Consider the following 23,892-nt stretch of genomic DNA (forward strand, 5'->3'; position numbering starts at 1 on the left):
TTTACCTGTGCAACATGTCAGAAATTCACCTGTGCCAAACGCAGGGACGATGGACACTGGGTCTGCAAACACTGTAAAGTTTGAAACACTGACAAATAAAACAGAATTTTGCGTTTTGCGCGATCGTGATTTTTCACGTGAAACGAGAATTTTCGCGCGCAAACGAGCATTTTCGCGCAAAACCAATATCTATAAATGCTATTGATACACACAAAGCTGCTCACTCCGCTCCTCCAATGAACTTCGCCTGACTGTCCCCCGCATCACCCAGTCCCATGCACTCCTCCAGGACTTCTCAAGAGCTGCTCCAACACTATGGAACTCCCTACCTCCACCCATTAGGGCAGCCCCCTCCTTCAACACCTTCAAGAAGGCCCTCAAAACTCACCTTTTCACTCTGGCCTACCACCCCTCACAATTTCTCTAAACCCACAGCTGAACTCTGGTCCCCTACCTCTCGTGTACCTACCTCTACCTCTAGATTGTAAGCCTTTGGTCCTCCTCCTTTTGTGTCCTACCTGATCATGCACCTCCATTACTGTGGACCCATGCTATGCATTTGAGTGAACCTAACTTGCCTAATCTCCATGCTCCCATCCAGTGACTGACTAAGCATTACCTTGTACTCATACTGTGCTGTGTGATCTGGTTTTCTTGTATTCCTATATTGTCATTGCTGTATGTCACCCCTAAATATTGTCTGTAACCTAAATTAATGTCCAGCACTGCGTAATATGTTGGCGCTTTATAAATAATAATAATACCTCTTTTGCAAGCTGAGGAAGTTCACACCGGACTTTATTCACTGTGCCCAATAGCGTTGTTTTGCGCTGCAGCAGTCTGAGTGACAGTGAAGTAAAGAAATTGTCCATCGTGGGTTTATATAAATATCATATGTATTATGGCAATGACAAACCTTAGCAGACTTTGTGCGTCCAGCTTGCACAGTGAAGCACGAGTGACTTGCTACTGCACTGGGCACTCCATTGTCCTCCTTTACCCACACAGTGCACATTGAAACACCAATAAAAGCCCCTTGATTACAGTATCAGTCTGGCACACAAAGAACAGAACTCTCTGGTTGTGGGGATGTGAGGTGGGCAAATGAACTAAATCACCTTGGATCTGAGCTACTTTAAGTAAACAAATGCAAATGTGCCAGGCCTCACAGGTAATGGGTGTGTTTTCAGAACAAAAGAAAGAACAATGGAGCTGATGGCATGTTAAAAAACTCAGCAGGGGTGCTAGTAAGTGTGAGGTCCAGGGAATTTACGCAGATCTGCGCAGGCCTGGTAAATCTAGTGTTAATAAGTGGGATTTCTTGCCTTATAAATGGGGTTGGGGCCATCAGTTGCATTGTGGAGAAGTCAGGTGGATACACAGCTGATAGTCCTACTGAATAGACTGTTCGCTGTAAAGGTCGTCAGTCAGTCCGAAAAATTAGGAAAACTTTGAAAGTGTCCCCAAGTGCAGTCTCAAAAACCATCAAACGCTACGAAGAAACTGGCTCACATGCGGACCGCCCAAGGAAAGGAAGACCAAGAGTCACCTCTGCTGTGGAGGATAAGTTCATCCGAGTCACCAGCCTCTCAGAAATCGCAGGTTAACAGCAGCTCAGATTAGAGAGATTTTTAAACGGGCTTAGGTAGACTAGTAAATAAATACATATGGTTTAAATAGTGTCAACACTGATTAACTGAATGTTGGTTTTATGATTCTTGCTAGGTGCTAAAAGGGAAGGCTAGGCTAAAAAGCCTCTAGAGTAGATCTCTTTACACGAGTACATGCTGTAAATGTATGTAGTCTGCAAAGAACAGTAGAATAGCTAGGCAGCTCTAACATATTCATAAGAATGAAGGTCTCTTTTACACTACATGTGCTTTGGTCAGATTGTTGAAACTCATGCAGCTTGTCGATCGCAAAGACATCCGCACAAGAATGTAGGGTGATGCGCACTGTTCCTGCTAACAGATCCTCTATGATCTGCAAATTCACTGCATCTTGCATTTTTGGTGCAATGCCATTCAGCTCCCTTTCAATGGGTATTTGCAATTCCACCAAAAATCAAATAGCAAGCAAGGGCATTAAAGCTGGATTGTCAGCCATAAAATCGAATTCCTATTACCCACTGCACTGCTGTAATGGATTTTATCTCAGTTAGCCTGGCTCTTTTCTCTTACATTGTTGGGGAGAGGGAAGCTAAAAAAAAAAGCCTTATCTATCTTTTTTCCCCTCCCACGTTCCTGCTCTTTGCTGATTGGCTGAGGGCATTGCAGTGTGAGGGAAGCCAACACACGAAGAAAGGAAGTAACTGGGTCTCAACCTGGATTCTGCAATTATAGCTTTGGCTTTATTAGCACCATAGTAGCAAACAGCACGACGTTTCGGCCCAACGGCCTTTATCAAGTGTTACCAAATACAAAAATCACTCACCTATATAAACATTAAAACACACCCATCAAGGGCGGGCACACACTTAGTAAGTTCAGAGAGACATTAGCAATTAAAGAGACAGTGTCACAGAAAGCATTTGAGGCTAAAGGCCTCATTAAGTCCATTTGGTGTAAGCGTACTTAACTTATCCATCCATCTGCTTTCCCTTCTTAGTAGCGTAATTTCACCGTTATCACCTTCATTCGTGTAAACTTTTTCCAGGACACACCAGCGCAAATCACTGACATTATGTCCACACTCGTAGTAGTGTTTCCCTACAGGGGAGTCAATTTTTTTATCAGGATTATTAGCATATTTCTTGTACATTCTAATATTACTACGGTGTTCATTAATTCTTACACGAACAGCTCTAGAAGTCTGTCCTACATATCCAACCCCACAGGGGCATTTCAAGAAATATATCACATTTTCAGTTACACATGAAAAATTCCCTTTTATGTCTATCTTGGTACCCTTCAAAGGATGTCTAATATGGTCACCCTTGATGATACTAGAGCAATTCTGGCAATTCATGCACGGGAACGTTCCCATTTTTTTAGGCAAAAAGGTTCTCTTCTGTATGGCATTTTTCCTGACATCTGCCCGCACTAGCATGTCCCGAACATTTTTTCCCCTCCGATATACAAAAGATGGTGGTGTGGGGAAAATTTTTGACAACATGGGGTCAGCTTCTATCAATGTCCAATTATCCAGGATGCTCCTCCTCACTAATTGTGCATGGTTGTCAAACGTGGAGATGAATTGAATATCCCTAGTCTGCTGGTTTTTTATCACTTTTTTCCTAAGCTCTCTTCTATCAAGCAAACCAACCTCTTGTGCTGTCCTTAAAAGAGTCAGTGTGACACAAGGCTGAGAAAGGAAATAGAAGATAAATAACCTCACCCCTCTGCAGAAGCTGCTGAAATCCAATTGATCTTCTGCTCATATGTGTTTACAAGGCAAACTAGATATGCATTTCTGCACACACCACTTCAGGCAAGGAAGGAAAAATACATCAGGATTGGCTTCAGTAAGAGGCAGCAAAGATGGAAAATGCCTGGAACGGTTTTCTCATTATTTATTATTTACTATAAGGTTATGTAAGTAGAACAGGTATTATCTACTTATGTGTGGTGTTTTTTTTTACCTGGGATAGTATGGCTGACCCTTATTATTTATGGAGCAGTGTTCTAAATCTACAGAGGATATCTCACTAGTATACATGTGGAGCAGTTCTACAACAAGAATTAGCCACTTTCAGAGTGTTTTACTCTTGTGCCTTAGCTTGTGGTTTGTTTTTTAGGTAATACATCTGGATGTTCGAGAGAACAAGGTTACACTGGATGATGGGACCAGCATCTCTTATGACAAGTGTTTAATTGCTACAGGTATGGCCACATACTTTTACTCCAATTTAGGAGGAAAAAATAGAAATGTTTGTTTATGGGGTCTAATATGAGAAATACATACTGGCATGTACCCTCAAAAACCCTAGTCCACTCAAAGAAAGGTAGAAACCCTTAGACATGGATTCACCTAGTGGACATGGGTTACTGACAAAATAAGGCATTGTAAACCTATCAGGAGAATGTATAAAGGCGCTTTATTTTTAGGTATTGTAGGGGATGTAGGTCAGCCTGTTTTTCTTCTAGGACAGTCACACAGTCGGGCCAGCACCATCTGGTTGTGTAATTAAAGCTTTTAATTGAATCATAAAAATGGTGGCAGCAACTGACTGTTTTTTGGAGGGGCTATTAAACCATTTTTTAAACTGCATAAGTCATAAACAAGTGGACACTCAAAGCACCTCCCCAGGTGTCCACCAGTGAACCCCGTCAAAGCTTGTGTAGGTGCTGGTGCTTCGGCAATCCTGATGGGAAACAGGTTACATGATATGCTAATAAGTATACATATGCATATTGATGCAAACAATTGCAAAGTCACACAAATTGTTGATTCTTTAGCTCACCGCACATAACCACATCATTGCTTCTCCCAATGTATGGGTGGTTAACCAAGCATGCTACTCACTACACCCCTCACCACACTCACTGCCTATGTTGTCTTCAGTAGCAACAATGTGATTGGTGCTTGTCATCAGAGTCAGACAGCTGTAAGGAGCCTGTGACAAATCTCAGCAAAAAGGGGGCAGAGAGCAAACCCGCAATGTAAACCGTAGCGTGCCCATGATCAAGGATTAGCAAAAACCACTCATCATATCCACCACATATTAATGCCCTTCCATCTAAAAACAAACATATACAATTAATGAGCATGAGAAAAAGAAACAGAAGATATTCAGTATTCGTGCCCAGAAACATAGAATCAAAGAACACAAAAGCTGAGGTCATATTTCCTGTTTTTTCCACCTGCCCCATTGTACCCAAATATGTTATCCAGGCTGCCTAGTTTTTAAGCAAAGCTGTCTTTCTATTGCAACCTTTCCAATTGCTTGGAACACCATCAATATAGCCACTACATTTAGTTATCTTCAATGCAAATCCGCTTTGCATCAATAGGGGGAACACAAACCAATTACACCTGCAACAGAACAGAGTGAAATGGCGCATTAACCAAATAGCACGATTCGACCCACAGTGTCATGGTCGTGGAATCGTGCTATTTGGATAACACACAGCAAACCCCCCCAACACTTAAGGCTCACTAGAACTAGCCAGAAATTCAGGCTTCCAGAATTTAGATGTATTCTCAAGCAGGTAAGGTAACAACATCAGATCTCTCCCACTTTCAGCCTGGATCATAACATAACAAGAGTTGCATTCACAAGTGTAGGTTGCATAACAGCTTTGTACAAGTTATGTAATGTCAGGCAGGTAGCCTGGGTTCCTGCAGCGTCCCACAGTCTGCCTGCCATTAGATCCCTCCGTTGAATCTGGACACTGTGCAATCTCACAGTGGGCAGACTTTGGCGAAGCAGGAAAAAAGGGCGCAGGAGCCCATACGGAAAAAACGGTGCAGCCATAGGCGCCTGTGATAAAAGCCGCATTTAGCATTCTTAGGGGGAAATTTGGGCAGGAGAGGAGATCTAATTAACATGTATAAATACATCAGAGGGCAATATAATAGCTTGGCGGATAAGCTTTTTGTCCCTAGGCCTTCTCAAGGAACTAGAGGACATGATCTGCGCATGGAGGAAAAACGTTTTAGCCATTTATTTAGGAAAGGGTTCTTTACAGTAAGAGTGATTAAGATGTGGAATGCATTGCCACAGAAAGTCGTTATGGCAAACTCTATACCTGCATTTAAAGGGGGCTTAGATGCTTTCCTTGCGTTGAAAGACATCCATGGCTACAATTACTAGGTAATGCCTAATGATGTTGATCCAGGGATTTTATCTGATTGCCATCTGGAGTCAGGAAGGAATTTTTTCCTTTTGGGGCTAATTGGACCATGCCTTGTAAGGGTTTTTTCGCCTTCCTCTGGATCAATAGGGATATGTGAGGGAGCAGGCTGGAGTTGTACTTTGTACTGGTTGAACTCGATGGACGTATGTCTTTTTTCAACCAAAATAACTATGTAACTATGTAAAGAAAACCCACAAAGCCACAATATGCTGCTATGAATGGAGGCAAGGGGACATTCTTTCCGCACAGGCTTGCAGAACAACAAATGGCTTGCAGATACCTATCGGAGGAGGGGGAATTGGGTTAAGGAGGGGGGTTAGGTTTAGGCACCACAGGTGGTGGGGTTAGACACCACCAGTTGGGTCTTGGGGTTAGGGGAGGGTTCTGTGTGAGAGTAGGGTTAGGTTTAGCAATAGTAGATATTCTACTATGGAAATTTAGTAGTAGAATATTGCTAATTTTAATGAGATTCTACTATGGGCAAACCCGGCGCCCTCCGCACGCCTTTTTTCATGTATGCAGACTGTGGGACGCTGCAGGAACCCAGGCCAGCTGAACTTGCATACCTCCTACAAAGCTTGTGAGTGCAACTTCTGTTTTTATCTGCTTATTAAATCTTGGGCTACACTATGATCGGGTGTGTTTTTTCTGAGGATGTCTCTTGGCTGAAAGTGGAAGAGATCTGATTGTTACCTTACCTACGCGACCATACATCTGAATTCTGGAAACCTGAATTCCCCGTATGGATGCGCAGAAGATTTGCATTAAAGAGAAATCTTATTCAAACTCTAATAACTGTTGAACTTCCACGGCTGAATGGTTTCTCTTGAGACTGAATTAAAGTTGGGTATACTTTTTACTGAATTATGTTGATTGTTGGGGTTAGCACAGCAGTGTGATTCTCATCTGGTATATTTTACTTTTAGTTGTGATACACTATGGGCCTCGATTCATAAAAGCAGTGCGATAAAAAAAAAATCTGGAGGGAAAATACCGCATTCGGTATTTTAGACCTTTGTGTGCTAATTCATAAAGATTTTCACAGCTGCCTTTGAAGTTCAATAAATTACCGCAGCCCATTGAGCGGTACAGCAGAAGTGTGGCGATATCTCTCTTTTGTTATAAGCTGTAATTATGGCTCCATGTACAGATGATTCACACAGACTTCCCTGCACAGATGACTCACAGGCGGCTTTGTGCACAGATGACTCACACAGACTTCCCTGCACAGATGGCTCTCTGCACAGATGACTCACACAGGCTTCCCTGCACAGATGACTCACACAGATGGCTCTTTGCACAGATGACTCATACAGACTTCCCTGCACAGATGACTCACACAGATGGATCTCTGCACAGATGACTCACACAGACAGCTCTCTGCACAGCCACAGATGACTCACACAGATGGCTCCCTGAACAGCCACAGATAACTCACACAGACAACGGCTCCCTTCACTAGAGGTGTCGGTAATCATCGCTCGGCTTACCGCTTGTTGAAGGCTTTATGAATTGAGGTTTGCTGACAATTTACTGACGTGTTGGAGGTAACTACAGCCAAGTCGGTAATTTATCTACCTGGTCAGTAATTGTAGCTTTTCATGCGGTAACAGCCTTTATGAATTGACACTTTGCTAAGTGCTTGGAAAAGTCTGCTGTTATGCTATGCGGATTATGCCATGGAAAGCACCATACACAACCAGTCCACTGGGAGATTTAATTCCAAATTATAGTTACAGGATATAAAAACCAGGAAAATCCCCTAAACACAAGTCCCATATGATTCTTTTTTTTAAAGATTCTTTATTTTTCAAATATAAAAAGCACAGAAATTGTACAAACATTTCAGGAGTGCAGTATGCATAATAACAATTAGCAGATGTAACATCAGGAGTGTAAGGAGTTATGTAACACAAAGTGTGGGCCAAGGAGCAATGCAAGTACGGTAGTCAGCCAGTGACTCCGTAGGTAATACATTCACATAATAGGAAGTATATTATTGGGGTGATGTGAAGGGGGGTCCCCCCAAAGGGTTGGAAGAAGGATATTTTTACAGGGCGATATCCTCGCAGACCCATGTTTCCACAAGCATTGGATAGATAAGGGGAGGGGTGAGAGATTGTGAAGAAACCATGGCCCCTGGAGCCCAAAGGGATCATACTGCCAGGGACCATGTAAGGTAGATGCATACGCCTATGGAAAAAGGGTCATGCATAGTCTGAGGGGGAGCCCCTTCCCATCCCCCAGCTCCTGAGTCCAGTGTGCAGAGTGGAAATAGAGCAGGCTAATTATACTGAAATCTGCAACTCCACTATCTAGGGGGAGAAAGGAGGTAAAAGAGAAGAAGAAAGAGGGAAGACAAGAGAGAAAGTGTATAGTAAGAGGAAGGAACGGGTAGGAGGTTTTGGGGGCATCCCATCAGTACCAGAACTCCATCTGAGTCCAAATAGTATGTGGCTATCTGAGCTATGGTGTAGAAGAACAACCAGGGGATGACTGTCAGGTATTAGCCATTGCATCTCTGTATTCTTGGGTTTCTACAAATATGTGCCAGTGCACCCATGTCTTATTGTGGACCTCCTCCCTGCCATATAGAGCATGGGTCATGGATTCCATTTGGCTAATTGTTTGGACTTCACTAAGCCATTCAGGGATTGTGGGCGGGGTGACAGATTTCCAATGTCTAGCAATGAGTATGCGAGCTGCTTCCCATATGATTCTTCATACAATGTTCCTTATTACACGTCCATGTCCTCTGTCTCCATGAGTAACGGGTCACTCCTCGTCAAACCTCAAAATATCAAATGCCAATAATAGTGATCTACAGTACACACACACACACACACACACACACACACACACACACACACACACACACACACACACACACACACCACACACACACACACACACACACACACACACACACACACACACACACACACACAAACACAATGAGCCCAGTCACTGCCATATACTCCACCACTATTGCCTTAAGTACAACACACTCCACATGTAACTTTTGACACTCAGCAGGCATACTGGTTACTCTATCACAGACCAGCCACATTTTACTTAGGAGTATTTGACAAGCTAAATTATTGTATTCAATACCAAGCAGCTGTAGCTAAAGCAAATCCAATTTTGAGATGCATTAAAAGGGAGATAGAAACTTGGGATGCAAGCATAATACTGCTCCTGTTTAGCTCTCTTGTAAGGCCGCATCTGGAATATGGAATACAGCTTTCGGCATTGCATTACAGGAGTGCAGAGGTGGCTTTAGAGTACGCGGGGCCTGGGGCGAGTGTCATATGCGGGGCCTAGAGACATATGCTGCGGATACACGTTGTGGAAGCACACACTGTATAGGTTAGATAGGTAGGTGCCTCCAATATAAGCCTGCAGTATAGATTAGATAGGGTGGTGCCCTGCAGTACAGATTAGATAGGTGCCTGCAGTATAAATTAGTCAGGTAGGTGCCCCGCAGTATATATTAGATAGGTGCCTGCAATATAGATTAGATAGGGTGGTGTCCTGCAGTACAGATTAGATAGGTGCCTGCAGTATAGATTAGACAGGTAGGTGCCCTGCAGTACAGATTAGATAGGTAGGAAGGTACCCTGCAGTATAAATTAGATAGGTGCCTGCAGTATAGATTAGTCAGGTAGGTGCCCCGCAGTATAGATTAGATAGGTGCACTGCAGTATAGATTAGATAGGTGCCTGCAGTATAGATTAGACAGGTAGGTGCCCTGCAATACAGATTAGATAGGTAGGTAGGTGCCCTGCAGTACAGATTAGATAGGAAGGTGCCTGCAGTATAGATTAGTTAGGTAGGTACCCCACAGTATATATTAGATAGGTGCCTGCAGTATTGATTAGGTAGGGTGGTGCCCTGCAGTATAGATTAGATAGGTGCCAGTCTGCAGTATAGATTAGATAGGTGCCAGCCTGCAGTATAGATTAGATAGGTGCCTGCAGTATAGATTAGATAGGTGCCAGCCTGCAGTATAGATTAGATAGGTGCCAGCCTGCAGTATAAGTTAGATAGGTGCCTGCAGTATAGATTAGATAGGTGCCAGCCTGGAGTATAGATTAGATAGGTGCCTGCAGTATATATTAGATAGGTGCCAGCCTGCAGTATAGGTTAGGTAGGTGCCCCGCAGTATTGATTAGATAGGTGCCAGCCTGCAGTATAGGTTAGATAGGTGCCAGCCTGCAGTATAGATTAGATAGGTGCCAGCCTGCAGTATAGATTAGATAGGAAGGTGCCTGCAGTATAGATTAGATAGGTGCCAGCCTGCAGTATAGGTTAGGTAGGTGCCCCGCAGTATAGATTAGATAGGTAGGTGCCCTGCAGTATAGATTATATAGGTAGATGCCCTGCAGTATAGATTAGATAGGTAATTCCCCTGCAGTACAGGTTAGATAAGGTGGCTGCAGTGCTGGGGAGAGCGGGCATAGTTGTTAAAACTCACGTGTCTTCACCGATGCTCACAGCTACCATCTAGTTCCTCTCCCAGCATCTGTGTATTGGTAACAGTGCCCCCCTGTGCTGACATGCGGTCACGCCATCCCAGGGGGCGCTGTTACCAATACACAGATGCTGGGAGAGGAAATAGATGGTGGCTGTGAGCATCGGTGAAGACACGTGAGTTTTAACAACTATGCCCGCTCTCCCCAGCACTGCAGAGGGTGCGGGGCCTCTTCAGGCGCGGGGCCTGGGGCGATTGCCCCACTTGCCACCCCCAAAGACCGGCTCTGCAGGAGTGACTTGCAGATTTAGAGCACGTGCAGAAACGAGTAACACAATTCATCAGAGGGATGGAAGGTCTCCCTTACTAGGAAAAGTTAAAGAGTAACTGTCAGGCTGCAGAAGCTAATTTAAACCTCTATTCTCCTGTGTTAAACAGTTTAGACGGAAGCCAAAAAGGCAATAGTGAAGATAAAAATCTCTCCTTCATTTGATGTGTGCTTATCAGCAAAGCTGTTAGACCCAAGCTAGGACGCAAGCCGCATACCATACTGCAAAGCATTCTGGGGCCCTCCCCTCGGCTGCTAAGGAGAAGTTACAGGATCAAGTTTCAGCAGCTTGTAACTCAGTCCAGCGCACAGCACTGATAAATTGATAAATCTCCCGGCAGAGTACACTGCAGGAGTCCGCTATTGTTCCTAGCCACATGGCTAATTAATATTCACTGCACACTAGTGTTATTCAGTACGAGCTTTTCTGTGATCAGGAAGCAGGCAGGACATGACGACACATTTGGCTTCATAGGAGACAGACAAACATGGAACCTGCCATGAGCTGTCAGGAGCATCAATCTCTGCATATACTATATACAAATTCTGTGAAGTACAAACGTGGACAGTGAAATGCATATGTAATGTAAGTACAGCCAGTATTTAGCTACTGATATATGTGTTTATTTTCTCTGAGACCTTATACCTAACAGCTCCTCTTTAAAGAGAAACTAGGCTTATTTAGTCAGGAGAAAATCTGTCCTTGAGGTTATCTAATTAACATGTGTAAATACATCAGCAGGCAATATAAAAGCTTGGCATATGAGCTTTTGCAAAGGACTAAGGCGCATTATCTGCAGAAGGAGGAAAAAGCGTTTTGCCATATGTCTAGAAAAGGGTTTTTTACAGTGAGAGTGATTCAAATTTGAAAAGTATTACCACAGGAATTAGCTAAGGCAACTTCAATATGTACTTTTAACAGGGAGTTGGTTGCTTTTCTTGTATTGAAAGACATCCATGGCTATAATTGCTGTAATTTCCCAGTGGTATTGATTTTATCTGGATGCCATTTTGAGTCAGTAAGGGTTTTGTTGTCACTAATTGGTCCAAGCCTTCAAAGGGTTTTTTGCCTTCCTGTGGATCAACTGAAATATGTTGAGCTGCATATACAGTACAGACCAAAAGTTTGGACACACCTTCTCATTCAAAGAATTTCTTTATTTTTATGACTATGAACATTGTAGATTCACACTGAAGGCATCCACACTATGAATTAATACATGTGGAAGATTAGTACATAACCAAAAAGTGTGAAACAACTGAAAATATGTCATATTCTAGGCACCTTTTGCTTTGATTACTGCTTTGCACACTCTTGGCATTATCTTGATGAGCTTCAAGAGGTAGTCACCTGAAATGGTTTTCATTTCACAGGTGTGCCCTGTCAGGTTTAATAAGTGGGATTTCTTGCCTTATAAATGGGGTTGGGACCATCAGTTGCGTTGTGGAGAAGTCAGGTGGATACACAGCTGATAGTCCTACTGAATAGACTGTTAGAATTTGTATTATGGCAAGAAAAAAGCAGCTAAGTAAAGAAAAAACCAGTGGCCATCATTACTTTACTTTAAGAAATGAAGGTCAGTCAGTCCGAAAAATTAGGAAGACTTTGAAAGTATAAAAAAACCATCAAACGATACAAAGAAACTGGCTCACATGCGGACCGCCCCAGGAAAGGAAGACCAAGAGTCTCCTCTGCTGCGGAGCAGCTCAGATTAGAGACCAGGTCAATGCCACACAGAGTACTAGCAGCAGACACATCTATAGAGCAACTGTTAAGAGGATACTGGGTGAATCAGGCCTTCATGGTAGAATATCTGCTAGGAAACCACTATTAAGGACAGGCAACAAGCAGAAGAGACTTGTTTGGGCTAAAGAACACAAGGAATGGACATTAGACCAGTGGAAATCTGTGCTTTGGTCTGATGAGTCCAAATTTGAGATTTTTGGTTCCAACCACCGTGTCTTTGTGCGACGCAGAAAAGGTGAACGGATGGTCTTTACATTCCTGGTTCCCACTGTGAAGCATGGAGGAGGAGGAGGTGTGATGGTGTGGGGGTGCTTTGCTGGTGACACTATTGAGTATTTATTCAAAATTGAAGGCATACTGAACCAGCATGGCTACCACAGCATCTTGCAGCGGCATGCTATTCCATCCAGTTTGCGTTTAGTTAAGCCATCATTTATTTTTCAACAGGACAATGACCCCAAACACACCTCCAGGCTGTGTTAGGGCTCTTTGACCAGGAGGGAGAGTGATGGGGTGCTGCACCAGATGACCCGGCCTCCACAGTCACCTGACCTGAACCCAATCGAGATGGTTTGGGGTGAGCTGGACCGCAGAGTGAAGGCAAAAGGGCCAACAAGTGCTAAGCATCTCTGGGAACTCCTTCAAGACTGTTGGAAGACCATTTCAGGTGACTACCTCTTGAAGCTCATCAAGAGAATGTCAAGAGTGTGCAAAGCAGTAATCAAAGCAAAAGGTGGCTACTTTGAAGAACTTGAATATGACATATTTTCAGTTACTTCACACTTTTTGGTTATGTACTATACTTACACATGTGTTAATTCATAGTTTGGATGCCTTCAGTGTGAATCTGCAATGTTCATAGTCATGAAAATAAAGAAAACTCTTTGAATGAGAAGGTGTGTCCAAACTTTTGGATACATACATACATACATACATACATACATACATACATACATACACACATACACAATCGGTGTCAGCACACAGAGAGAATCTGATTATTGGTGATCTGCAGTATCACCAAGAATACAGATTATACCTGATTATTGATGATCTGCAGAATCACCGATAATCCAAGTATAACTAACCTCTGGACACCTTTATAGTGTGAGTGTTTGGTGCAACAGTAATGACTTTGAGCAAGACCACCCGAGGAGCAGGTGGTCTTTGGCAGTACGGGCGATACCGCCTTTTAGGAAGTACAAAAACCTTCCAGAAGCCTGAGACCTCCAAAGGGGTGGAGTCCCAGGGTGAAGGTAGGAAGGACCTGTGAGTGAGTGACACCTGAAAGGTGGATGTCACTAGCAGGTCTGGAGACTATCTCTTAAGGGGAGAGATAGCTCTTGAGGTCGGGCAAGCCAGGTCGGCAACACACAGATAAAGTACAAATGCGGAAGACTGATTCGGTATCCAAGGCAGGCAGGGTTTGGCAACAGGTAATCAGATATACGTAGGTACCGAATCAGAAAGCAGAGGGATAGTCAGGAATGCAATAGGTCATAACAGATATCAACAATGCCTAGTCTTGGGTGTGAGGTCCGTGGTCTCTACACCCTGGAACTAGTCTGGAGTATAACAGAATAATAACACTGAGTTCCTAATCTTGGGTGTGAGGTCCGTGGTCTCAACACCCTGGAACTAGTCTGAAGTATAACAGAATGATAACACAGAGTCCCTAATCTTGGGTGTGAGGTCCGTGGTCTCGACGTCCTGGAACTAGTCTGAAGTATAACACAATAATACACAGGTAATCTGGCTCAGTGTGAATTCCCAGGTCCTACTGGTTCTAACACACTGTAGGATCTGACTAAGGTCTGAGTGCTTCCACATAAGTGTTCGCAACGGCAGACAACCTGAGACTGGCCAGCAGTGACTATATATAGAGCAGCGCTCTCAGGCGCCACCCATCAGCGATCAACCAATAGCCACTTGCTTTGAGGTCAGCTGACCAACCTGGTCAGCTGATCCCTCCTTGTTTGTCATAAAGGTTCTGCCTCTCAGCGCGCGAATTCCTCAACCTGTGTGAACTAACAGACCCAGCCACACCAGACGCATGCTGCCGCGGACAAACCGCCGCGCTGGACGCGGAATCAGCCGCCTTGCCGGCAGTACATGCGGCGTCTTTTCCGCGTTCTATTACACATACATACATACATATACAGTGGGATACGAAATTTTGGGCAACCTTGTTCATTTTTAGGATTTTCCTGTATAAATCGTTAGTTGTTAAGATACAAAAATGTCAGTTAAATATATCATATAGGAGACACACAGTGGTATTTGAAAAGTGAAAGGAATTTTATTGGATTTACAGAAAGTGTGCAATAATTGTTTAAACAACATTAGGCAAGTGCATACATTTGGGCACCACAAAAAGAAATGAAATCAATATTTACTAGATCCTCCTTTTGCAGAAAATACAGCCTCTAAATGCTTACTATATATTCCATTAAGAGTCTGGATTCTGGTTGAAGGTATTTTGGACCATTCCTCTTGACAAAACATCTCTAGTTCATTCAGGTTTGATGGCTTCTGAGCATGGACAGCTCTCTTTAACTCATACCACAGATTTTCAATTATATTCAGGTCTGGGGGCTGAGATGGCCATTCCAGAATGTTGTACTTGTTCCTCTGCATGAATGCCTTAGTTTGTGTTTTTTTTTTTTTTTATAAATTCCTTTATTTATAGAAAAAAATTAATATGCATCTCATAATACAAAACTTTCACATACAAAAAGAAAAATTGTATAAACGGGGACAAAGTTCTTAATCTTTTCCACATGGGAATGTAGAGAAGCTTCTCTTTCCATTCCAGGCTTCCAGATAAAGAAAAAAGTATTTTAAGCATATAAGAAAAATTACAGCATTTTTATTTTCACTCCTGAGGTCTGACAAAACGAGGAAAAGAGAGCCTCTGCGTGAATTTACGAGATAAGATACTTACAACCTCAACAGCTCCTCATCACCAAGTCCAACAGTGTTCCCAAATGTCCACTTGTAGAACCCCTTATCCCCTGCAAATGCTAAGGATATCATATCTTACTTTCATACCCATACAGCCTACCCACACATTCTCATTCACCCCAGATCACTGGGAGCGATCCCCATGTCCCCCAACCTCCCTGTCTTGAGTCCTCCTTCCGACATCCTCAGCAGCGAGTCCCAGTAGTCAAAAACAGAATAACCCCCCCCCCCTCCCCCCCCAAGAGGCCATAGCACAACTATATTAACTCACTGTCTTTTTATATTCATCGGTGGACTTAACTACTTGCTGCATGCCGTGCAGTATATTCACGGCCCTTTAAAAAAGACAGGATGCAGCAGGGCCGTGAAAACAAGTCTGCAGCGGCATGCAGCCGCCGCTCGCTCCCGTTCGCGCGTGCGCGCGCACCGCCGTTACCGCCGCTTAGAGGGGAAGTTAATGAATGGGACCGCAGGTCCCATTCATAAATCTAAGTCCCCGATTCAATGAATACCAGCGTCTACGAGACGCCGCCATTCATTGTATCTTCCTGTGTTACACAGCCACGGATTACTTCCGATTCACGTGCTTACGTACGTGAATCGGAAATGACGACTGAGGACATCTTGTGGCCAAATAGTATATTGCACCAAAATTGCATTTTATTTAATAAAAATCCCCACACTGACTGATATAATTAACTATTTCCCTCCCACACCCTCCCATAATACCCAAACTTTTTTTTTTATTTATAAAAGGGGGAAAAAAAATTTCATCAAAAAAAAAAATATATAAATAGTTACCTTAGGGACTGAACTTTTTAAAAATTTATGTCAAGGCAGTATATTACTATTAATTTTTAATTTATGGGCTTGTAATTAGTGATGGACGCAAAATTGAAAAAATGCACCTTTTATTTCCAAATGAAATATTGGCGCCATACATTGTACTAGGGAAATTTTTTGAACGTTGCAATAACCGGGACAAAAGGGCACATAAAATGTGTGGCTTTTATCCACAGTAGAATGTTTTATTTTAACACTATAATGGTCAAAAACGGAAAAATAATGCATTTTATAATTTTTTTTTCTTATTATTCATGTTAAAATGCATTTAGGATAAAATAATTCTTGGCATACTGTACACCCAAAGAAAGCCTAATTGGTGGCAAGAAAAACAAGATATAGATCATTACGCTGTGATTAGTAGTGATTAAGTTATTGGTAAAAGAAAGGGAGGAGCGCTGACAGGTGAAAATTGCTCTGGTCCACAAGAGGAAAAATGCCTCAGGTGTCAAGTGGTTAAACCCTGTGTGTTGACGCAATCAGACCCTCCATTCGTTGTGTGTCCAATTTCCTTGAACCACTCTGACATGGGCGACTTCCAATTCCTACCAATTAGAACTCTTTCGGCATTTATCATATGACAACACAGGGAATTTCTGTATTTTTTTTTCATCCCCCCCATTCTTTATGATGTAATAGGAAGAGGGCAGGGCTAGCCTCCCAGTTTACGCCTGTTATCTTATATATATATGTGTACAGCCTTTCAAAATATCTGGACTTTAGGGCAATTCCAGAACATATGTAGATAGGTATCCACTTCCCTTTGGCATCTCCAGCACCTATTGTCCACACCTGGGAACATCTTACCGAGTCTCTCTGGTGTCCGATGCCACCTAGTTAGTTAGGATCTTAAAACCTGATCCTTTTATCCTTGTTGAGAACAAAATTATTAGCCTCTTTTACAGGACGTAAGAGAGGCTAATAATTTTGTTCCATTGTTCTTCCATAAAACTTAACTGTAGGTCCTACTGCCATTTGTTCCTCAAATCCTCTAAATTGCTACACATTTTGTATATAAGGGACAACACTCTTTATGCACCCCTCTACGCCACATAAGGCCTCAAATTTCGTGAGATCTCTAGAATAACCTGACTTCTTTCCCTGAGACAAAGCAAAGTGGCAGAACCGCATAAGGCTCCACCAATCCAGACTAGGCTCCCCCAACACTGCTCTAATCTCCTCCAATGATCTCCATTCCCCCTGTAGTAGCAGAGTCTCAGCGTTAAGTTCTGAGCACTGTCTCCAGCTTCCAAAATCTCCTCTAGTACAGGTCTGTTCAAATCTAGGATTCCCCAGAATTTGCATCAGAGGGGAGGGAGCGGGAGAGAGAGAGAGAGAGGGGGTCTTTAGCCCATAGAAAATTTTAATTTTCGTATGGTTAGGCAATATGCTTGCAGGGTGAGCACTTTTGTGTAAATAAGGCAGCGATACAGTTATGTTTTTTTAAAAGGAGCCTCAAAAAGATTCTTTTCAATATCTACCCATGCTTTGATTTGGGCATGTCTATGCCAATCAATTATTCTTACCATTATTGCGAAATAGTACAGATGTGGGTCGGAAACTGCCAACCCTCCCCTTCCTTAGTGGATTTTGAGCAGTGTTTAGGGTCATTGTCTTGTTGAAAGATCCAGCCCTGGGGCAGCTTCAGCTTTGTCATTGATTCCTAGACATTGGTCTCCAGAATCTGCTGATACTGAGTGGAATCCATGCGTACCTACACTTTGACAAGATTCCCACTTCCTGCAACGAGGGGGGGGTTGGGGGGTGAAGGGACCCCCGTTTAGCCGCGGGATAGTGGCGTTTTAGCCCCTGCTAACTATGAGCTCTGAAGCGAAAATTATTCTAGCTTCAGTGTCTCTTTAAGCCGCTCTGTTTGTGCTGTGGGTGGAGAAAAGGCTTCCTCTGCATCACTCGCATACAGCATCTCCTTGTGTAAAGTGCACAGAATTGGTTGAACGATGCACAGTGACTGCATCTGCAGCAAGATGATGTTGTAGGTCTTTGGTGCTGGTCTGTGGGTTGACTCTGACTGTTCTCACCATTTGTCGCTTCTGTTTATCCAAGATTTTTCTTGGTCTGCCACTTCAAGCCTTAGCTTGAACTGAGCCTGTGGTCTTCCATTTCCTCAGTATGTTCCTAACTGTGGAAACAGACAGCTGAAATCTCTGGAACAGGTTTCTGTATCCTTTCCTTAAACCAGTGGTTCCCAACCTGGGGGCGATCACCCCCGGTGGGCGATTTGGGTTCTAAGGGGGCCGATAAATTTGTGGGGGGCGACAGGGGGGCGATCAGTATGAAAAGGCAGAAAAAATAAACTAACTCTTCTGTAGAGTAGAATCTTAAGTGTCGCAGTGTCACTCGTTTTTAAGAAAATTATGGGCAAAAAATATGATCTGTATAAAATATGCAAGTGTGCATGATAGAGTTGCGTAATTCCTCAGGGCTCGTTGGTCACGCGCCGGTAAGGGAATTGGCGCGAAGTAGTTGAGTCACTGGCTATTTTTAGCTGGCAAGGTCACAGCGCTACCCCCTCCACTGGCACCACCACCTGGCGTACACATCTAGTCTTTGTGTCAATCACAACACTCACCCCAGTTTGTCATACGTCTTCTATGTCTTTAGTAGGCTACGCCAGTGACTACATTGCGATTACATTGTGCGTATCTGTTTAGTATTCGTTCGTTAGTTTTGAAGTACGGAAGACCGTGTTGGAGATTCAACATAGCTGCAGCTTAGTCTATTTATGAACTGACTGCAGTTTATATTCAGGACACTAGATGTCACTGATGAGATGTATTTTTCTGCTATGTGTATGGCTTTCTCTCTATGCCTCTTTTCTGCAGTGTTTCCTGTATGTGCAGTGTTTCCTCTTTTCTGCAGTGTTTCCTGTAAGGGTATACCGTACTAAGAGAAGGGGGGCGACAGGGGTGAGTCGTCTCCCCCTAAGGGGGCGATACCTCATAAAAGGTTGGGAACCACTGCCCTAAACCATGATGGTGAACAATCTTTATCTTCAGGACATTTGAGAGTTGTTTTGAGACCCCCATGTTGCTACTCTTCAGAGAAACTTAAGAGGAGAGAAACTTGCCATTGACTTCCTTAAATACTCTTTCTCATAATTGGATTCACCTGTGTATGTAGGTCAGGGGTCCCTGAGCTTACCAAGCCAATATGAGTTCCAATAATGAGTTCTAAAGGTTTTGGAATCAATAAAATGACAACAGTGCCCACATTTATACAAGCCTAATTTTATTTAAACAATTATTGCGTGCTTTCTGTAAATCCAATAAACTTAATTTCACTTCACAAATATCTATGATACATTTAACTTGACATTTTTTATCGTAACAACCAACGTATTATACAGGAAAAGCATGAAAATTACCAAGGTTGCCCAAACTTTTGCATGCCACTGATATATATATATGATTATGGCTTACAGGTTATGAGATCAAAATCTCAGACCATTAGATTATTGTCAAAATGTTCAATATTCTAGGCTCCAAGGGTCAGACTCTAATTATCTATTTAATCCAAAACATCTCCACAGGGTTCCTATTTCATTTATTAGTTTCACCTTTTAAGTTGAATTACTGAAATAAATGAACTCTTGCACAGTATTCTAATTTTTTGAGTTTTACCTGTATAGATATTATGGGGTTTATTCACTAAACATCGCTATTTTATAACGTGCGTACAGCGTAACGCTACACGCAAGGTGCGCGCTAATTTCAGTTACGATAGAGCGCAAGTTATTTAGAGGTCGGTAGTGACACTATAAAGAGCGTTTGTTAAGGATTAGGTCAGTGTGCGTGTAATGCATTGATTGTGCACTGGTAATTCATTACACGGATTGTGTAATTAAATTCCAGTCTTTCTAATGTAATTATTCCGTGTTTGTATATATTCTGATGTTTTTCCATGGTTCTTTTGCTTTGGTTGCAATGGAGCAGGAGCAGAGACGTAGCCCACATAATAGAGGCCAGCCACTGAGGCACAGCCTCAGAACAAGCCAAATGCAGCCTGTGACACAAAGTTCACAGTATGCATTCATAACACACACATTACACAGCACACAACACAAGTCACACTACACAGTATCCATCCATGTTTCATTGCATACAGTGATATACAATCAATAAAAGTTATGGTTGCTTGGCATTGTACATATGAGCAACACAATTTAATTACTAATTAACAAACAATGAAAAAATACGCTTAGGGCAAAAACAGCTGCAGAATGTAAGAGACACATATAAACAAATAATGTATCTAAATGGCTCAAATATGGGAAAACTGGGTTTGAACGAAACCTCAAAAACAATAAATATTAATTTCCAAATTCATAATCTCAATTCTCATGCAACTTGCCAACAGAATAGATATGCTACAAAATGAAGAAAGAGAGTTGGCTCTTGGGTGCATGAAAAAATTACAAAACCCTTTTATTAGCTAGAAACACTTGTAAACAACATTAATAACATCATATGAAAAATATTTTAAAAACATTCCCAATGTGGCCACCCCCCAGGGCCCACCCCCAGGATAATTGATGAGGCTGCAGTCCTCAAACAAACACTGAACTCTCGCCAAACAATTGCTTCCAATGGCAACAGTTCAAATAACTGGTATATATAGGCTTGCAAGAAATCTTCAATGTCCCCCAATCGCAGGGATATATGGTATAAAGAACTCTTGATGCAAAGCAGAAAGTGAAGCAAAGCAGCAGCAACCAAATGCATTCATAGGTTAAGCAGCAATTGATGATTTGATGGTATATGAGCTCAAGCTTGCAACGTCTTCAGTATCCCCAAATCGCAGGGACACGTTGTATAGAAAGCTCTTGATATAAGGCAGTAGCAAAATGAAGCAGAGGCAAGCAGGTACACCCAATGGTGTGAAGAAACTTTTGATGCCAAGCAATCAGTGACGTGAAGCAATGACAGGAAGGTGCATGCATTAGTTGAGCAGCAATGGATGGTTTAATGGCATGTGGGTTTAAACTTGCATAGTCTTAAATGTCCCCAAATCGCAGAGACACATGATATAAAGAGCTCTTGACACAAAGTGATGGTAGAATAAAACAGAAGCAAGCAGGTGCACCAATGAGCTATTGCTGAGCAGTCCATGCACAGGACAGTCCATAGTTACCATCCCATTGTGGGGTGCTGAGAACCAGAAGCAAGTTCAGAGAGTCCTCAAGTCCTGGGGTGATGCCCGGGGGAGTGGAGTGCTGTCAGATGCCTGACATGTTTCGCCGCCTCTCGCTGCTTTTTCAAAGGCTGACAGCAGCGAGTACAGTCCACACGCCATAATGGCGAATATATCGAGGCTGCCCGCGCTCCGGGCACGCCGCCTGCATCACCATCCCCATGCGCAGAGGCGCAAAGGACGTAACAGTAGGCGGAGCGCCACAGGCCGCGCCCACACACATCCAGCACAGGCGTCAGCGAGGCAGCTGCCGGAACGCAAGTGCGCTCCAAGCAGACACGTCACCAACGACAGCGGCGGGGAGGGCCGAGAGGCGACGGAGGGAGGAGACCGGAGCACAGAGGCAGCCAAAGGATCCCACGAAATCATCAACAACATCACCACATGCAACCCCACATGTCTTCCAAAAAATCTCGTGGGGCACAACAATAGCACAATATACAAAAATAATAAACAAAACCCACATGCATATTTGACTTGATCATGGTCACTGGGCGCTACTAGGGACCACATTAACCAGATGTAAAAGGAAAAGGGACAAAGGGGAAAGGGGAGGAGAAGGGAAGTGGAAAGGTTGGGTATGGGGAAATCAAGGAAGGGGTTGAAAAGGGAATAACAGCTGGAATGTGGTAGTCCCCCGCGACCAAATCGAATGACAATAGAAAGGACCAAAACAAAAAATGCACAAGTATAAAGAAAAATGATAAGTAAATTTGGAACTCAAAGTCAGGATCGAGATCCGGGAGATAATCAAAATATGCATAAGAAGGCTGGGCACCAAATATTAGGTGTCCAGTGATAATAGGTCAATTATGTGTCACAGGGGTGGAAAGATCACACAGACAGAGCAGGGGCAAGCAAATTACGCGCACAGAGAGAGGGGGGAAGAAAAAGGAACACCAGAAGTCAAACCCCCCCAGGGGCAATCTAGCTAGGTAGAAAAACCCGATAGTTAATACTATCATTCAGACCCTTAGGTTCTGTTGCCTTTAAGTTGAAGATCCATCTGGATTCCAACTGCAATAGCTTTCTATCCATATCTCCACCCCTGGGGTGTACGTGAATTCTATCTAGACCCACAAATTTGATGAAACTGGCATCTCCCCTATGTTCAAAATGTACATGTCTGGAGATAGGGGATTTAAAGTTGCAAGTAGTGATGTCGCCAACATGGTCCTTAATTCTCTCCTTAACCTCCTTGGCGGTAACCCCGTGTGTGACACGGGGTAAGCCGCCGGAGGGTGCCGCTCAGGCCCTGCTGGGCCGATTTTCATAATTTTTTTTTTGCTGGACGCAGCTAGCACTTTGCTAGCTGCGCCAGCACTCTGATCGCCAGCCGGCCCCTGCCCGATCGCCGCTATCTGCTGCGGCGCGGCCCCCCCCCCAGACCCCAGCGCTGCCTGGCCAATCAGTGCCAGGCAGCGCCGAGGGGTGGCCCGGGACTCCCAATGACGTCCCGACGTCGGTGACGTCATCCCGCCCCGTCGCCATGGCGACGGGGGAAGCCCTCCAGGAAATCCCGTTCTATGAACGGGATTTCCTGATCGGAGATCGCCGAAGGCGATCGAAGCGGGCGGGGGGATGCCGCTCAGCAGCGGCTATCATGTAGCGAGCCCTCGGCTCGCTACATGATTAAAAAAAAAATGTTTTTTTAAAAAACTGCTGCGCTCCCTCCTGGCGGTATTTTTCATACCGCCAAGGAGGTTAAAGGCTCTTGTCGTTTTGCCAATGTAGAAACATCCACACTTGCAATATAGGAGGTATATAGCACCAATTGTGTTGCAATTCACAAAATGTTGCAACCACCATTCACGACCATTGAGCAGCATCACTGTTTTGCCAACTAAGAGGTAGCGACAATATACGCATCCTCCACATGTGTAGGTCCCTGTTGTCAAACAATGTCTACTCGGTCCACTACTTCCCCAGAAGTGGCTCGAGGTGAGCTTGTCTCTGAGTATGGCCTCGTCTGTAGGTAACTCTTGGAACGGGAGATATGAACTCCCTGAGATTCCTATCCGATGCCAGGATGTGCCAGTGCCGACGGAGGATTCCCTCCACTTCATTCCTCTGATCATTGAATCGAGTGATCAGGCGTGTTGTATTTTCATTATTATTGACTTCTTTGGTCTTTTTGTGTACCGAGTGGACCGAGTAGACATTGTTTGACAACAGGGACCTACACATGTGGAGGATGCGTATATTGTCGCTACCTCTTAGTTGGCAAAACAGTGATGCTGCCCAATGGTCGTGAATGGTGGTTGCAACATTTTGTGAATTGCAACACAATTGGTGTTATATACCTCCTATATTGCAAGTGTGGATGTTTCTACATTGGCAAAACGACAAGAGCCTTTAAGGAGAGAATTAAGGACCATGTTGGCGACATCACTACTTGCAACTTTAAATCCCCTATCTCCAGACATGTACATTTTGAACATAGGGGAGATGCCAGTTTCATCAAATTTGTGGGTCTAGATAGAATTCACGTACACCCCAGGGGTGGAGATATGGATAGAAAGCTATT

The 23,892-nt window shown here is 43.5% G+C and overlaps 1 protein-coding gene across 1 annotated transcript in view; it reads left to right on the forward strand.

Annotated features, from left to right (window-relative positions):
• AIFM1 (apoptosis inducing factor mitochondria associated 1) overlaps window positions 1-23,892 on the forward strand; it is a 200,237-nt gene that overhangs the window by 113,567 nt on the left and 62,778 nt on the right. The window contains exon 9 of the mRNA XM_068248075.1: window positions 3,737-3,821. Coding sequence (XP_068104176.1) covers window positions 3,737-3,821 — 85 coding nt within the window. The remainder of the gene's footprint in view (window positions 1-3,736; window positions 3,822-23,892) is intronic.

The sequence above is a fragment of the Hyperolius riggenbachi genome, chromosome 8, assembly GCF_040937935.1.
Source record: "Hyperolius riggenbachi isolate aHypRig1 chromosome 8, aHypRig1.pri, whole genome shotgun sequence".
Classification (NCBI taxonomy): Eukaryota; Metazoa; Chordata; class Amphibia; order Anura; family Hyperoliidae; genus Hyperolius; species Hyperolius riggenbachi.